Source organism: Brassica napus, chromosome C3, assembly GCF_020379485.1.
Source record: "Brassica napus cultivar Da-Ae chromosome C3, Da-Ae, whole genome shotgun sequence".
NCBI classification, from domain to species: Eukaryota; Viridiplantae; Streptophyta; class Magnoliopsida; order Brassicales; family Brassicaceae; genus Brassica; species Brassica napus.
The window spans coordinates 73,768,770-73,788,061 of record NC_063446.1 but is presented as its reverse complement, the minus strand read 5'-3'; the positions used below and the strand labels follow the sequence as shown (position 1 = coordinate 73,788,061).

Below are 19,292 nucleotides of genomic sequence, written 5' to 3'. Positions count from 1 at the left end.
GGTGACTACTACACAAGATAATTATTAGCCGTAATTACTTATTGTATCAGTTACCATTCATAATATCTTTCATTTGTTAGCTTTTAACACGACAACATGGAGCAAATTAAATAACTAGCGATAGTAACAGTTTATTATTTCTGCTACAGCTATTTTCTGTTACGTTCATCCATTTAGAAACTTCACCTAACACAATATTTAGCGGTAACTAGATACGATAGGTGATCCATCATTTAGTAACTCTGGCGTTCTAAGGGTATCGGCTAATGTAACATAAAGATTAACATCAGAAGTAGTTAACCAATTTTGAACATTGATGCTGGTAAGATCTTTATTTACATTTACAAAAAATATTAGTCGTTATTATACATTTACAAGCCTTAACTTCTTCATCCAAGGCTTTAAATGTGTGTTGGGTTTATGCAATATCGAACTACTTGTAGAAGTGGGATTGGTTTAGAAACATCTGGCTCTTCTTCTTCGTCAGCTTGCAAATCGTTGCAATCAGACTCTGACTCGGAGTCTTGAGTTAATCAACACGACCGGTTCAACCTGTGGAACACAAGTTGAGTCTCCTCTGGATCTAAAGCTTCAAGTATGGTTTCGATTCTCTTCGGTTTGTGGTACGTATTAACCGTCTCACCGTTGGGTTCTTCACCAGCAGCAAACATGAGCTTTGGTAGTCAAAGATTTTCCATGTCTACACTCTAAGACCCAATTTTTGTTTCACTGTAAAATGAGAGAACAATAAAGACGAATGAATTGAGATTGAAGAGTTTGTGGAAAAAAAAACAAAAAAAGATGGTGACTTTTAACCGGAGAGACCTGTTAAATGTAATTCATGTCTTTTCATTTTCCCTAGGTATAATTATGAGTACTTGTGAGGTCCAGCGCATGTCGTGTAGAATATGGTCTTAGGGTGTAGGCTCCGACAGAAATTTAAAGTACGTGATATGGAAGTTGAGGTGGTATAGGGGTGTTTCGGTATTAAAAAAAAGTAATAGTGTCGGAGGTATTCTGCAAATTTCTCCGATTCTGGTGTGTATAGCGCCTAAATTCTCTATATTTTATTTAATTTTATTTTCGAGGACCATATTTTTTATATAATCTAAAACTGACAAAACTGTATATCATTCGCATATTTCAATTTTCAGTGTCTAGATTTCAAAAGATTCTTAGCAAAGAAAAATTCAGCACGAACCTACAGTATTTTGTTAGAGGACTTCTGTTGGGGTTTTAAAACTACTAAAATACAAAAAAATAATTAAATAGTTTTTTAAAAATTTCCAAAGGGATATTTGTTTATATTCTGTTCAGCCATTATTATTTATATTATATTCCATCCGTTTTTAAAAAAATATCATTTTGACATTTTTAAGCACACTAAGAAAATGATTAAAATGAATTTAATTTTCTATTAATTACACATATTCTTCTAATAGTATTTCAGATAAATGAAATTATTTGTAAAATTAATGCATTTGTAATTAATATTAAGTTGAAAGTTTTATTAAAATTTTAAAATAACATTTTTTTGTATCAAGAAAAAAATATTAAAATAATACTTAATAAGAAACATCAAAAAGAGGCAAACAAATATTTTATAAACAGATTTCAGGAGAAAGTAACTAGATTTGAATCCCACCAACGGTCCATTACATTTCAAAGTAAAAATGTTCCAACTTGGAACGCATTATGCATTGGTCCATCGTCAGAATCACTTCTTATTTTAAGAAATAACATATGAATTTATCAAAAAAAAAAAAAAACATATGAATATTTGAATCTCACTTTCTCTTGCGGCCTTGTTTAAACAACTCCTTAAACTATTTGCTGATTTTAAACTTCAACCGTTAGTGATAACTCATTAAGGAGAATATACATAATTAGTGAAATCGAAAACACTCATAGAAAAATAAAAGATATATAATAACTCGTTTTAAATTCGAAATGCTACAAAAATTAAAACGGCGGCAAAGACTTCGTCTGTTATGGTCAACAAAGACAGTCCAGCCTTGAGCATATGACTATGCATAGTTGTTTGTTTCGTATGTTTCCAGCTAGCTATTTATCATTCTTCCTCTTTGGTCAGTTTGAACTTTTTTTCTTCTTCAATGAATATACTATTTGTAATAAGGTACTCAGTCATCAAAGACAAAAATAAAATAAAACAGAATAAACAGTCATAAAATATTAATTCTTTTTTTTTGTAGGGTTGCTGGTCATTTTCACAGTTTGGTGTGAAAGTTGATACAAGCCTTCCCTAATTTCAAGAGAACACTTAAAACGGCTACCTGAACCTTTAATGAAATTAAAAACATTACAAAGTGATTCTTAAAGAAGTATTCCCCAAAATATATAGTACTATCAATGAAGATTATTCTGCAGCAAACATGCTAGTATAATTTAAAATAAAAATGCGTTTGTGTGACAATAAAATATTTTACTTCTTACAATTTCTAGAAATTGTAAACCTCTAGTATTATAAATGTAACTTTTATTTTCTTAGTTTTCTTAAAGCAAAAGTTATTAGAAAAAAAAGGAAAAAAACTAATTAATGTAACTTGTTTTCTTTTGAACTCTACTCATGTGAATGAACACACAAATTTATTATTAATAAAAAAAAATTAAAGTAAAAGTATTTTTAAATACAATTGTGAGGTTGGAAAGAAAAAAAGGATAGTGGGTGAGAAAGAGTGTGGTTCGGCCGTTTGGGCCAAGATACAGCCAATTTGCCAGCTGTGAAATTCTCATTCAATTGTTGTATAAATAGACAACACCATCCCCACAAACTATTATCATCATAACACAACACAATACTCACATAAGAAAAACAAAATCTCTCTTATAAATTCTTGTTCTTCTTCAAACATCAAACATAAGCAATGGCAATGAAGATGATGGTCGTTTTCATGGTCGTTGCAGTGGCTTTCTCAGCTGTAGGACAAGCAGCTGCCGCCACCGTAGAAGCTCCCGCTCCAAGTCCAACTTCTGATGCTGCCATGTTCGTACCAGCATTGTTTGCATCCGTTGTTGCTTTGGCATCTGGTCTTCTCTTTTGAGCCAAAAACACACATTTATCATTCTTTTTTTGGCTCATTATTTTTATTGTTTTTGTTAATGAGTTTGCGTGTGATTTGATTATATTGTTATAGAGTGTTGTATTATTCTTAATGTAACCATCTGTTTCTATCTGCTTGTATGTATCAAAATTCTTCACTGTTTTATGGACTCGTTTATCTTACTATATGTCCACAAATCCATCGTAGCTTGTTAATTGAAGTTACAAAATATCAAATTCATTGATTTGGGTTCACACGAAAGATCAATAAGACAGAAGGGATACTTTGGAATTGTCTAAGAGCCTGTGGAACCAATCATGCGATGAGCTGTATTTGGAAGGATGTGTGGAGGCACTAGGATGCGACATCATTATCATTACCATGGTGTTACGGTGCCTTAAGGCAACATGAGTTTCCATGTGACTCACCACCGAAAGAAAGCTAAAGATGACCCCACAATAAATGATAATCACTTGAAAACTAGACAACTTTATTTGCAATAAAAAAAGGACATGTAATACGTGAAGCAATCTCCCTTGAGATTTAAGTGTTTAAAACATACATAGGAACCCAAAACAAACCACCCACTCGCTAATCTCTAATTTCTTTTCGCATATAGTAGATTAACCTCTACTCTGTATATACATAATAGACTAACCCTAAAGGGATAAAGATTGGGTACGTGGGATGTTCCCGACAAGAATCTGTTAAAGCCATGTGGTGCATAGAAGAGACCATACTGTAGCATTTAAGTTCCCATTACCTTTACATGGACACAAAAAACAAACGTCTTTGTAACTGGCCGCCGCTAACATTGTCCAAATAAGCTCTCTATATCAGTTCGTTTATGTCCTGATAATCATAAGTTCAATGATTAAAGATAGACACTGATTAACTGCTTCACGAAGCAAGATTTAAAACAGGAGCAGCTACGTACAATAATCTAGAGGTCTCTTATTAACACCAGAGGAACTTGCAACAAAATACCCGCAAGAAAGTACCGAGGAAGAGTAAGAGAGACTCTCGAGTCTAGAGAACCTAGACTGCTGTCAGAATCTTCTACAACTCGCACAACAGTCTGGGCCCATTAAGTCTCTTACTGAACAACTTGACGCAAACTCCACTTTAACCATATGATTGCAATCAGATAAGACAGATATCAGTAAGGAAAAAAAAAACCTCAATACTCAAAATTAAATCACTTTAACCCAAGTTTTCTGCAGCTAAAGCTTTCAGTAAGCAAAAACCATTGTAACTTAAAAGAGTATTGGGAAACAACAATTGTAATCAATCAGACATAGAAGCAGACAGATTCCTCCAAGAGTCAGGCACGCACTGGCCACAATCCTCGAGAACATTCACCAATGAACCAGCCAGACCAGACACATCCTCCTCTTCTGTTACAAAGCTGTGTAGCACACCGCGAACACTGTCTCTAGCCATACTTGTCAGTATCTCAACGTATGTTTGGAACGATGGAACAAAATCTGGAAGTAGAACGGTTTCAAAGTTCTTCATTTCGGTTGAATCAAACTGTTCTATATCAATCAAATATGCCAACTGTCCTCCCCTACCGAAGCCATAAAGAGGACAAACTGTAAGAACAACAAGGAGCTAATGGTCAATAATACACCAAAAGTTGAGAGAAGTTCCCTTTACCTCTTTGTGATTGCTGGGATAATTGTAGACTCACTGTTGAATATTACAACAGTGAGACCCTTGAGCTTAAGTAGAGCTGTCAACTTTCTGAAACTTTCCTCCTTTGCAACAATGTATATTCCCCTTGAAGATGCTGAATCCAGAACCTCTGAGAACTGATAAAATATCAAACGTTTGCTTTTTGGTTTCAGTGTTTGCTTTTTGGTTTCAGTGGACAGTTCCTAAGTAAAGTATATGACAGCCAAATAAAAAATGCAACAAATTGATGGATGACAATGTGTTTATTGCTGCTCAAAATACAAGGCTTATCTCGCTAACGTAAATAGAAAAGTCTAAACATGAGCAAACGTTGTTTATAGATTAAAAAAAATAATGTACCAATTAGCGTACCTTTTGCAGCTTTTTTTTCTCCGAGGCGCAGACATTTACAGTCTGGATAATACAAGAGGCTTGGCTGGCTACAGAATCACTGAGGGAAAGTCTGTTAACTGATCTCCCCAAAAGACTCTGGATTGCTGGAATATAGGAAGCACTAAAACTGTCGTTGAAAACTATTGATCGGTGCTCGCTGGAAATGGCCTGCTTAATGGATTTCACCGCATCTAGATAACCACTGGCGCAAAGTGAACCTAGTTCATCAATGACCTGTGTAGATATGAGATTTCAGTTAGCAGTGTGTTGGAAAAAAACTCTTGTATACAGGATGAAGAGCTACATAGCATGCTACATGGGAGTTAGAGAGAGACTATTCGATCCCATAAACATAAGATATTTAGAACCTATAAGAAACTCAATTCAACGCAGGCAGCAGATAGAACTGGTTGATGGTATAACATTGAAAGCTCAAAAGGAATAAAACTAACAATCATCATTCATAACAAGAAACTGAAGCAGTACATAACTAAACAGGAAACAGGAGCATACCAGCAACGAAACCCCCGATATATCAACTCCCTTGAGGGCAACAATCTCCAAAAGTCTCTCAGGTGTGGAAACTAGAAATTCAGGTTCTAAGCTTTTTAATCTACAGCTCAAAAAAAAAAACAGCTTGTCAGAATTAGAGGGAAAAAAAAGAAGATGGATCTTCATGTAGCAAACTAGCAACAGCCTGTAATCTGTGTAAAACGAGAAAGAGAAATATAATGGATTGGTAAGATGTACCCAGAAATCTGATGATCTAGTTCCGCTCCATTGTGTAAGCTCACTGCATGAACTCCTAGACGTTTCAGTGCCTTGCAAACCGATCGAACCTAAGCATCATGACAATAAACAAAAGGTCCATAAGAATGTTGCTAAATAAAAACAGCTGACAGACACAAGTGGTGCTAACCTGAGCGGCTTTGGACTGAGATGGTACGAGATACAAGAGAAAAGGGCTGTTGCTTAGTGGATTCTCCTCGTCTTTATCCCGTGTAGAAATAGCATCAGTGGCAGTTGAAACGATCCATGCGATTTGTTCAAGGGTGGAAGATGTTCCACTAGTCTCAACAACATGTTTACCAGAATGAAAAGATTTCCAGAACTCAATCCCCCAAGTGCTAGTGAACAAAGGCTTCTCAAGCTGATAAAAGGAGCTCTCTATATCGCTCAGGCACAGCATCAGAAACTTAGGTGGACCGCCAATGGACACTCGAGATGGTTTCTTGGCTTGTCTAAGAGATTTATTCACTGAAAGAGCATCTCTAGTCTTGGCTTTTTTCTTTTTCTTTTTGGCAATGTCCACTTTACCCAGCTTCTCATTGAATGGATCTTCAGGTGTAGGAAGGCTAAAACACATTCCCTATTATTCAATAGAAACACATACAGTCAAAGTAACGAAACAGATTCACTAGACACACTCCCTAGGGAACTTTGATCTAATAAAACTTCCATTTTTCGATTTTGATTAGACCTGACACATGCTGCGTTTGCCAGTCTGGCGGCGCTTCTTGGCGGCGATGATTGCGGCGATGCGAGTGGATACGGTGGCGGAATCGTTCTTGCGATTCATCTTCTTACGGTTGGATTTGTTCTTCTTCCTCGCCAAAGCATCGTCGCCTTTCGCCATTACTGCTCTCTCAGGCGGCCGTTTTGCTTCTTTCTCGGGCTTTAGGTTTAAAATCCCCTTTTTTATATCTTATTTTAAAAATAATAATAAAAAATCAGAACTTTAGAAGCGGCCGATGTATTGCGAGGGAGGAGAACCCTAAACCCCCTGCTAAGAGCATCCCCGTTAAGTTTTTAATTTTTTATTATTATTTTTTTTATTTGATTTAAAAAAAATAAAAAATTAAACCAATCACGGATCGTCACGTGTCGTGGAACCCGCGAAATAGTGATGAACTCGCGGGACGCAGATTCACTGGAGAGAACTGGGGAGAGACGGATTCATCACTGTACATTATTTTAATATTTTTTTCTTTTTGGGAATCTGTGTGAATCCTCCCATAAATTTATTGTCGGGGATGCTCTAAAGAGTTTAGATTGTGAATTACACTCTTTAGCTCTCGCCGTCATTGAAAAGAAAAACTATAAGAGCAAGATTATTGGTAGTACTTTTATTTGAGTCTTTAGATTTTTTTATTATTATTGGTAAGTTAAGGACAATGTTAAGAGACTTTAAGCAAAATGATAATTATTGGTAGGACATTTTGTAAAATTTTGAAACAAGAAAAAAGGATTGAGGAAGACACGATGGCGACGACGACCGTAAGTTGGGTAGACGACAAGTCCACCGTCGGCGTCGGAGATGGATTTAGTATGAGGAGATGATTGGTGGAGAGTGTTGGAGTGGAAGCGATGAAGGGATCAGGCGGCACGACGACCGGTACGGATTAGGCGGTGGTGCTCCGATATCTCCTCCTCATCGGATTCGTGTCCGGTCCAGTAGCATTAGTCATCATCATCGTCAACGCCGTTCACCGAATCATCGATGCGAAATCTTCAAGACCGTTACCTGAGCTAGCGATTTCATTACGCCACGTGCCCCTTAAGGACGTCGACGAAAAATTCTTAATTAACCCACGTCCTTAACTTTTTCCCTAATTTTGATTTATTTTTTGGTCATTGTTACTAAGCAATTCCATTAAGAATCACCGATAATGATGCCCTCTCCTTCAATTTTCTAGCCATTTGTTTAAAAAATATATTATACTATTTAATAATTAATTTATACTACAATTTTTCTACGAGGCTTTACATTGTAATAAAATTCAGATAGCATTTATTTCATATGATTCAAAAGATGTTTGCGTGATTTCACATCCCCTATATATTAATCGAGAAGCATTTGAAAATATGTAACCTTAATTTTGTATTAATTAAAAAAAACTCCTTGCTTATGTGACACATCTAAATACCTTCTAAATTTTTTTTCTAAAAATTCTAGAACACCTAATATAAACTATAGTTTAATCTAAAGTTATCTCATTTTTTCATAATTATATAACACTATAGAACATTATATTAACCTAAAATATAAGAAGTATGTATTTTTTTTCCTTAAATAAAAGTTACAGAATTACCTAATATGATTATATATGACAATTAATGATTATGAATAATAAATATTTGATAACAATTTCTGCATCATTTTTCATTTTTGTTTAATTTTATATTATTAAAAAAAATAAACAATCACATTAACCATATAATAAAAAAAATTAGATTTTTGAATTTTTTAAAATGACTTTAAATTACAAAAATGAAGAAACCTTATATGTTATATATTTTTTTTAAAATGACTTCAAAATACAAAAATGAGGACACCTTATATGTTATATTTTTTTTTATATGTTATATTTTTTTTTATATGTTATATTTTGAATTTTTTAAAACGACTTTAAATTACAAAAATGTAAATTTTCCTTAAGTATACGACTAAAAACATCAAAATGACATGTATCAATTCGATGGTTGATTTGAAAGCTTTTAAAACCATATGGAAGATAAAAGTCAAAATAATTCAACAGTGGAAACAATACTGTTCACTTTTTTCAAGAATGTGTTCAATGGAAAAAATAAGGTTTTTATGTCACGATTTATTTAAATGTCCACTGGAGAACATTATATTAACATAAAATATAAGAAGTGTGTATTCTTTCCTTAAATAAAAACTACGAAATTACCTAATATGATTTACATATATATGACAATTAATGATTATGAATAATAAAGATTTGATAACAATTTTTGCATCTTTCTTCATTTTTGTGTAATTTTATATTATTTAAAAAATAAACAATCACATTAACCATATAATAAAAAAATTAGATTTTTTCTTATATGTTATATTTTGAATTTTTTAAAATGACTTTAAATTACAAAAATGAAGAAACCTTATATGTTATATTTTTTTTTAAACGACTTTAAAATACAAAAATGAGGACACCTTATATGTTATATTTTTCTTATATGTTAGATTTTTTTCTTATATGTTATATTTTGAATTTTTAAAACGACTTTAAATTACAAAAATGTAAATTTTCCTTAAATATACGACTAAAAACATTAAAATGACATGTATCAATTCGATGGTTGATTTGAAAGCTTTCAAAACTATATGGAAGATAAGAGTCAAAATAATTCAACTGTAGAAACAATATTGTTCACTTTTTTCAAGAATGTGTTCGATGAAAAAAATAAGTTTTTTATGTCATAATTTGTTTAATGTCCAATCCGATCAACCCATGATATATTAATTATAGTTTTGTTCCATAATTTTTAATAAAAATTGATCCGATCCATTGGAAAGAATTTATATAATTTCAAAAAAATATTGTATATGTGTAAATAAAATAATCAAATATATAAAAGAAATTATCAATAATATATACAAATAAACTCACCCTGCGCAAGACGCATATCTTATCCTAGTTTAAATATATTCCATAAAAGAATGTTTATGGCTATATGGTGATGATTGGTTCAACTGTGACTCTAAAAATTTAGCGCTAAAAGTTTAGCTGTAGGTAAATTGATTGTAACTTTTTTTGCAAAGACTTTTGTTGTAGTTAAATTTGTTGTACCTGTAAATTATAGGCTGTAGATATTTTAAAATAAATTATGTGAAATATGTGATGTATATATAAAATAATTAACTTTTTTATGAATTAAATAATTTATATTAATATTTTTTGTAAATGATCAAAGTTTACTGTTATTTAAAATGTGATATGTAATATATATGTTATTTAAAATATTTCAAAAATTTTTACAACAAGAAAAATTAAATTAAATATTTATAGATATTTTAATTATGATTATCTAATTTATTTGATATTATAGATAATGTTTTTATTTTACAGAGTCTACATCCTATAAAAGAAAGCTTTAGGTTTTTTTTTATCTAAAATACATTAAAAAAATTGCTTTAATTTTTTTTTTGCTGTAACTTTAAAATAAAGTTAAAGCATGATTAGTAAAAGTTTATAAGAACTTGATTTAAGTTTTAACTATTAAAAATAAAGGTACAACATGATTGGTAAAATAAGAGGATAAAAATGATTGTTAAAAATGGTTCACAATTGGGCTTTATTCCTTTATTTTACCAATCATGCTGTACCTTTATTTTTAATAGTTAAAACCTACATCAAATTTCTATAAACTTTTACGAGTCATGCTTTATCTCTATTTTTAGAGCTATAACAAAAAAAAACTAAAGCAAATTTTTTTAATGTATTTTAGGTAAAAACCCTAAAGTTTTTTTTATAGGCTATAGAGTCTGTGAAATAAAAAAATTATCTATAATATCAAATAAATTAGATAATCATAATTAAAAACATCTATAGATATTTAATTCAATTTTGGGTGTTGTAAAAATTATTGAAATATTTTAAATAAAATATATATTATGTACATATCACATTTTGAATAACAATAAACTTTGAAAATTTATAAAAAAATATTTATATAAATTATTTAATTGATAAAAAAACAATTATTTTATATTTACATCACAGATTTCACATATTTTATTTTAAAATATCTACTTCCTATAATTTACAGCTACAACAAATTTAACTACATCAAAAGTCTTATCTACAGTAACAACTATACAGCTACAACCAATTTACCTACAACTAAACTTTTACAGTTAAATTTTTAGAGTCACAGTTGAACTAATCATCACCTTAGTGATTTAAAAGTAAATAAAACTAAAGTAAAGAGATAAACCCCAATCAATCACCCAGTAGAAAAACCATTAACATGGTTTTGAATGAGACGGCTGTAGAGTGTGCAAGCTGACGAGGATTTCTCTTGAATAAAATTCAGATCCGTTGCTATTGGTGGCCTATGCCAGAACGTAAGAAGTTGAATAGGCCCCTTCTTAGTCTCAATGATAGTGATAATGATAGTGTAACTGGTGTTTTATACGATTTGCTGCAGAAAGAGGTCATAACATTGAGAAAAGCTGCTCATGAGAAAGATCAAAGCATGAGAGACAAGGATGAAGCTATTGAGGTTGCGTTCACAGCCTTTAAATATAATGTTATGTGGTAGTAAGGCCTTAAAGATTTGGTCAGTGTGTGTCTTAGATGCTGGCGTAGAAGGTTGAAACATTAACAAAGGCGAAGAAGATGCGAAGAGAAGTAGCTCTAATGGGGAAGGAAGTTGTTGTTGTGAAGGACCCGCGGGTCAATCTGAGACTCGAGTGAAATATCCGAAAACCCGAAATTTCTAGTATATATTAGATATATATGGGTGTTTTAATATATTTTTGGTATTATGGATATTTTTTTAAGTTTCAGATTTAAATTTTCAGGTATGGTTTTGGGTTTCAGATAAAAATTTAGATTTTTAAAAATATAATTCTGATTATCAGATAAAATTTTGGATATTTTTCATGTTTTTGGGTTAAATTTTAGATAAAATTTCTCATATTTTTCAAGTATTTAAATATTTTTAAGTATTTTTGTGTGCTTTGATATTTTTTTGGACTGGACCCGATATGACTCGAATCAAACTCGACCCGAAACCGGACCGAATCCAAACCGACAAACTCTAATTATCCTATTGGGTCCAACTATCTAAGATCCGAACCGATCTCAGATCCGACAGGACCGAACCGAACCCGAACCTATAAATTCTAATACCCTATTGGGTCTAAATATCTAAGGGCCAAAGAAACTGGATCCGACAAGATCTGCCCGAACCCGACTCGAGGATCCGAATGCCCACACCTAATTTAAATTTTGCCGATCAAATCTTGATCGTAATAAATACATTAGAAGAAAAAGGAAATTCGAAAGTAAATAAAAAGGGAAATTGGAAAGGGGAAAAAAGGAAATAGATCCGTTAGCAATAAATCTCATAATTGATCCGTTAGAAATTAAATCTCATAATATATCCGTTAGAAATCAAATCTCTCTCTCTCTCTATATATCCTTTCTTTTGTTATTGTTTTGAAACATAAGATTGAATATGTTTCTCTACGAATCTTTCCTTCTTCGGAAAAAACCACACAAACTTCTCTGTTTTTCTGCGAATCTTTCCTTCTTCGAAAAAAACCACACAAACTTCTCTGTTTCTCTGCGAATCTTTCCTTATTCAGACAAAACCCAAACAAACTTGTCTGTTTCTCTGCGAATCTTTGTTTCTTCAGACAAAACCCACACAAACTTGTCTGTTTCTCTGTTTCTTCCGACAAACCCACACAAACTTGTCTGTTTCTCTGCCAATCTTTGTTTCTTTCAGACAAAACCACACAAACTTGTCTCTTTCCATCTTTGGCATCCCTGGAGACAGTTAAATTGTCTTATTTACCTCCGGAGTCCTTTGACAACAACCTCGTACGCCATAATAACCAGCAGCACCTTCGGATCTCCGTCCCAACTCGATCTCCTCCATACCGTAAATCAGGTTTCCAGTTCCTTTTCTCAGTCCAACTTGTTTTCACCACGTCTTCTTCTCTGAAACGGATTTTCAAATGTTTTTTTTTTCTATGTCAAAGCTTTTTTGGGGGAAAATTCTAGATTGCTCAGATTGATATGGAAACTTATGTGAACTCATAAGTGTGGAAACAAATAGATGATACTGTCCGGTCATTAGTTTGATTACTTTTGTTCGTAGGAGATGGTGAGTTTATTTTGCTTCACATTTTATGACCCACTAAAGTCTCGGTATCAATCTAGACAATTAAAGGATTTCCCCCCTCTCTCGTATTTCAAGTGTTTTTGATAGGGAAAGATTTTGTTACTTGATTGACGATGGAAAGCTTATGTTTTTAACTTGCATAGTGTGAAAACAAATAGAACAGAGTCCGGTCGTTGAGATGGTTAGAGATCTTGATGTTCCATTTACTTTTTTCACACTTGCGTGAGTTAATAATATGAGTTTCTCTGAATCAGTTCGGCAACAGCTTCTTTCCCTCTCTGTTTTCTGAAATCTTTTTAAACATTATGTGCTTTGTTTTATGTGTTTGGTACGCATAATATAACCTGACATTTGCTATATTGTTTCAGGTTGTGTATAGTCGAGAGATGCAGCCAGGAGGAAGGTTATGTTCCGATGGTGTACACAGGCTCTATCTTATTATGGGAACATAGGAATGGAGAATGGGGTTGTGATCACGTTACTCTTGAGGCTGCTGCTGCTGGATTGGGGGTACCTAACACAACCAAAGTTCTTCGTAGCTGTTTTGTTTTGCTAGCTGTTATTGTAGTTTTGTGTTCAGATGTTTATGGTAGCTCATTCAAAGGATACAAGATCTTTTTTTTTAACGAACAGAACAAGATCTCTGTTTATGTAAAGGTTTGTGGTTTATGTAAAGAACAAGAATCCATGTTTCTTTGACTGTGAAGAAGTTAATTACAAAGACCTTTAACTATTGTTTGATGTCAAAAAAAGAATCAAACATAACTATTGTTTGATTCTTTGACCGCGAAGAAGTAATTTACCAGTTTCTCACGGTAAAAAAAAGTTATTATTAACCTTTAGTCATTGCAAAAAAGAAGTCAATGTTGTGCTGGTTTTGTAGTCTCTGACCTATGAACTGATAACAAAGTCGAGAAAGGTAAATGGTTGTTTTAAATAAGCAAGTCTCTAGTTTAACGAAACCTTTTTTTAACTAACTAAAGTAAAAGTTATACATAGAAGGTAAAAAGAGATATATAATTAATTAATCATCTTGAATCTAAGTATAGTCGTATAGAAAAAGTAGCTTTATATGCAACTTATTTTTTGTGTTATATATAGATATTATTTGAACGAAAAACCAGAAGTGCATGTATAAACTATATAAACTTTTTTCTTTAAATTTGTTATTATGCAGAAAAAAAAGTATTTTCATATTTTTGATTTTTTCTCAAAATCTATGAGTTAACCCTACGAAAATATTGAATTTTTCGATAAATGCTCTATATACTGGAGCCTATGATCTTTAGTGTTGTTTTAAAATTTCTAAACACATTCTACATTTTACATTTGTATATTAAAATCTCTACATTATAAAAGAAACATATTCTACATTTGTATTAATGTACATTAAAATCTCTTTCATAGTACATGAACATCGATTTAAATTTTTTGTCAATTAATTTAGTAAAACTTCATAATACTCCCTAAATTGGTAGAGTAACCACTATAAAATCGTTATTCTCTAGAAAAACGGAGACAACAAAAGTTCCAAACCTCTTTGAACTTCATCATATGTTAATGAAGGATGAAACTATGCACCAAAACTGTATTTACATATTTTTGATTTTTTTTTAAAATCTAAGTGTTAACTCTTACGAAAATATTGAGTGTTTCGGTAAATGTTCTATATACTGAAGCCTATGATCAGTGTTGTTTTAAAATTTCTAAACACATTCTACATTTGTATTAATTTATATTAAACTCTCTTTCATGAAACATGGACATCATTTTACTTTTTTGTTAATTAATATAATAAAACTTCATAATACTCCCTAAATTGTTGGACTAACCACTATAAAATCGCTATTCTCAAGAGAAACGGAGACAACAAAGGTTCCAAACCTCTTTGACCTTCATCATATTTTAGTGAAAGATGAAACTAAGCATAAAAACATATTTTCATATTTTTTTATTTTTCTCAAAATTTATGTGTTAACCCATACGAAAATATTGACTTTCGGTAAATGCTATATATACTTGAAGCCTACGATCTTTAATGTTTTTTTTAAAAAACTTTCTAAGCACATTCTACATTTGTATTAATGTATATTAAAGTCTCTTTCATGGTAGATGGACATCGTTTTAATTTTTTATCAATTAATTTAGTAAAACTTCATAATACTCCCTAAATTGGTGGAATAACCACTATAAAGTCACAATTCTCTAAAGAAATGGAGACAACAAAGGTTTCAAACCTCTTTAATCTTCATCACATGTTAGTGCAAAATGCAACTATGCATTAAAACAGTATTTTAATATTTTTTGAATTTTTCTCAAAATCTCTGTGTTAACCCCTATGAAAATATTGAATTTTTCGGTAAATGCTCTGTATACTGAAGCCTATGATCTTTAGTGTTGCCTTAAAATTTCTAAACACATTCTACATTTGTATTAATATATATTAAACTCTATTTCATGGTACATGGACATCGTTTTAATTTTTTGTCAATTAATTTAGTAAAACTTCATAACACTCTCTAAATTGGTGGACTAACCAATATAAAATCGCTATTTTCTAGAGAAACGGAGACAACAAAAGTTCCAAACCTCTTTGACATTCATCATATGTTAATGGAAGATGCAACTATGCACTAAAACTGCATTTTCATATTTTTGAATTTTTCTCAAAATCTATGTGTTAACTTCTACGAAAATATTGAGTTTTTCGGTAAATGTTCTATATACTGAAGCCTATGATATTTAGTGTTGTTTTAAAATTTCTAAACACATTCTACATTTGTATTAATGTATATTAAACTCTCTTTCATGGTACATGAACATCGTTTTAATTTTTTTGTCAATTAATATAGTAAAACTTCATAATAGTCCCTAAATTGGTGGACTAACCACTATAAAATCACAATTCTCTAAAGAAACGGAGACAACAAAGGTTCAAAACCTCTTTGACCTTCATAATACGTTAGTGCAAAATGAAACTATGCAGAAAAACAATATTTTCATATTTTTAAAATTTTCTCTACCAAAATATTGAATTTTTCGGTAAATGCTCTATTTACTAAAGCCAATGATCTTTAGTGATATTTTAAAATTTCTAAACACATTCTAAATTTGTATTAATGTATATTAAACTTTATTTCATGGTACATGTGCATCGTTTTAAGTTTTTGTCAATTAATTTAGTAAAACTTCATAATACTCCCTAAATTGGTGGACTAACATTTATAAAATCGTTATTCTCTAGAAAAACAGAGACACCAAAGGTTCCAAACCTCTTTGACCTTCATAATATGTTACTGAATGATTCAACTATGCATAAAAAAATATTTTCATATTTTTGAATTTTTCTAAAAATCTATGAGTTAACCCCCTACGAAAATATTGATTTTTCATTAAATGCTCTATATACTGGAGCCTATGATCTTTAGTGTTGTTTTAAAATTTTTAAACACATTCTAAGTTTGTATTAATGTACATTAAAATCTATTTCATGGTACATGAACATCGTTTTAATTTTTTGTCAATTAATTTAGTAAAACTTAATATTACTCCCTAAATTGGTGGAGTAACCACTATTAAAACAATATTTTCATATTTTTGATTTTTTTCTCAAAATCTGTGTGTCAACCAACCCCCTACGAAAATATTGAATTTTTCGGTAAATGGTCTATATACTAAAACCAATGATCTTTAGTGCTGTTTTAAAATTTCTAAACACATTCTAAATTTGTATTAATGTTTATTAAACTCTCTTTCATGGTACATGGGCATTTTTTTAATTTTTTGTCAATTAATTTGATAAAACTTCATAATAGTCCACAAATTGGTGAACTAACCACTATAAAATCACTATTCTCTAGAAAAACGGAGACAAAAAAAGTTCCAAACCTCTCTGACTTTCATCATATGTTAGTGAAGGATGCAACTTTGCAGAAAAATTCATATTTTTGAATTTTTTTAAAAATATGTGTGTCCCCTACGAAAATATTGAAGTTTTCGATAAATGCTCTATATACTGAAGCCTATGATCTTTAGTGTTGTTTTAAAATTTCTAAACACATTCTACATTTGTATTAATGAATATTAAAATCTTTTTCATGGTACATGAGCATCGTTTTAATTTTTTGTCAATTAATTTAGTAAAACTTCATAATACTCCTTAAATTAGTGAAGTAACCACTATAAAATCGTTATTCTTTAGAAAAGCGGAGACAACAAAAGTTCCAAACCTCTTTGAACTTCATCATATGTTAGTGAAGGATGCAACTATGCATTAAAACAATATTTTTATATTTTTGATTTTTTCTCAAAATCTATGTGTTAACACCCCTACGAAAATATTGAATTTTTCGGTAAATGCTCTGTATACTGAAGCCTATGATCTTTAGTGTTGTATTAAAATTTCTAAACACATTCTACATTTGTATTAATGTATATTAAACTCTCTTTCATGGTATATGTGCATCGTTTTAATTTTTTGTCAATTAATTTAGTAAAACTTCATAATAGTCCATAAATTGGTGGACTAACCACTATAAAATTATTATTCTCTAGAAAAGCGGAGACAACAAAGGCTTCAAACCTCTTTGACCTTCATCATAGGTTAGTGAAGGATGCAACTATGCAGAAAAACAGTATTTTCATAGGTTAAATTTTTCTCAAAATCTATGAGTTAACCCCTACGAAAATATTGAACTTTTCGATAAATGCTCTATATACTAAAGCAAATGATCTTTAGTGTTGTTTTAAAATTTCTAAACACAATCTAAATTTATATTAATGTATATTAAACTCTCTTTCAGGGTACATGTGGTTCGTTTTAATTTTTTTACAATTAATTTAGTAAAACTTCATAATACTCCCTAAATTGGTGGATTAACCACTATAAAATCGTTATTCTCTAGAAAAACGGATACAACAAAGGTTCCAAACCTCTTTCACCTTCATAATCCCCTATATATTAATCCTGGAGTATTTTCAACATGTTTTCGTAGCCACGTGTCATCACGAGAATGATTCTTAGAATTGTTAGAAAAATAAGTTGGTCCATACAAACATATACTATGCTTTTTATTAAACTATCTATCAAATTAATTGATAGTGTACAAAAGAATATTTTTTCTTTCCTTAAATAAAATATACGGAATTACCTACTATGGTTAACGTATATATGACAATTAATGATAATGAATAATACATATTTGATAAAAAAAATTCTAACCTCTCTCTTTTTTTGTTTAATTTTATACTATTAAAATATATTAAAAATCACATTAAGCATATAATAAAAAAAATTAGATGTTTTCTTATATGTTATATTTTGAATTTTTAAAAACGACTATAAATTACTAAAAATGGTAAAAGTCCCACATTAAAAATTTGTGATCAATGGTTTAACTCTTTTTTTTTGTTCAAGCAAGATACAAATGATCATATATCATAGGGGTGGCGTTCGGATACACGTTCGGATTTGTATAGGATATTTCAGTATAAAGGTATAGAACCCGTTCGGGTATTTCTACACTTCGAGTATTTTATGTTTGGGTTTGGATATTTTGTGTCGGGTTCGGATATTTAAATTTTGAAGAAAAAATAAATAAATTATTCATTGTTTAAGTTTTTTGTTTTAAAAATATATTTTAACTTAACTGTTTTTTTAATTTTTAAAAGATTAAACTATTAATAGGTTATAAAACTTTAAAAATAGAAAGACACTAATTTAGCTGTTGTTTTAAAATTTTAGATGCAACTTTTGTTAATGCAAGAAATAAGAACTTGATATGTATTTTAAGTGAGTAGGAAATGATATGTATTATATGTATATTATCTAATTTTGATCAATAAGAATCATTAATATAAATATTTTGAATAAAATGAGAGATATAAACTCGAAATGTAGAGTTAAGTATACTTATGTTTGGTTATCTTCGGATATCCATTCGGGTTCAGATATTTTCCGTTCAGATTTAGATATTACTCGGACTGGTGAAATAAGTAATTTTTTTTGTTGTTCTAATTAGATGATTTTTAGACCGAGCTGGTGAATATATACTAGACAAACATTTTTATTTCGAGTCTGCACTTATATTCTATAATAGCTTGATATATTAGATTTGAACACTAACCTATTAATATAGTTTACCGGTGATTTTTTTCAAAATTTTGATTATTAGATATGTATTTGGAGTAAAACTAATTTTTACATATGTCTATTTTTTTTTAATTGACACTTATGTAATTCATTGAATTCATAAAAAAGTTAAAAAAAGAAACTTAACTCACATCAATAAAACAAAAACGAGAACGAAAGCACAATTATATAAAGGTAAAAAATAAAATCACTTATGGAGAGTCAATAGTAAACAAATCGAGAGCAGAAAACCTAATACCCTTTCGTCATTATACAATCGATGTTGCCTATTTAGTTTTGGTGATTTGTGTCAGCCGCAAAATTTAATTTCTTTTTGTGCATATGAAGTCTTAAAAATAATTAAAATG

The 19,292-nt window shown here is 30.6% G+C and overlaps 2 protein-coding genes across 2 annotated transcripts; one reads left to right on the top strand and one right to left on the bottom strand.

The window, feature by feature from the left end:
- Positions 1-2,743: 2,743 nt before the first annotated feature.
- On the top strand, positions 2,744-3,244 carry LOC106433584 (arabinogalactan protein 21). Its single transcript, XM_013874411.3, has one exon. It carries the CDS (start codon positions 2,886-2,888, stop codon positions 3,060-3,062), a length of 177 nt encoding a protein of 58 aa, XP_013729865.2. The 5' UTR covers positions 2,744-2,885; the 3' UTR covers positions 3,063-3,244.
- Positions 3,245-4,229: 985 nt separating this feature from the next.
- Positions 4,230-6,872, bottom strand: LOC106433605 (ATP-dependent RNA helicase DBP3). Its single transcript, XM_013874434.3, has 7 exons — positions 6,613-6,872; positions 6,052-6,501; positions 5,883-5,971; positions 5,646-5,745; positions 5,112-5,366; positions 4,722-4,876; positions 4,230-4,632 (listed from the first exon to the last, which is right to left on the bottom strand). The coding sequence occupies exons 1-7, from the start codon at positions 6,766-6,768 to the stop codon at positions 4,350-4,352; spliced, it is 1,488 nt and encodes a 495-aa protein (XP_013729888.2). The 5' UTR covers positions 6,769-6,872; the 3' UTR covers positions 4,230-4,349.
- Positions 6,873-19,292: the final 12,420 nt, after the last annotated feature.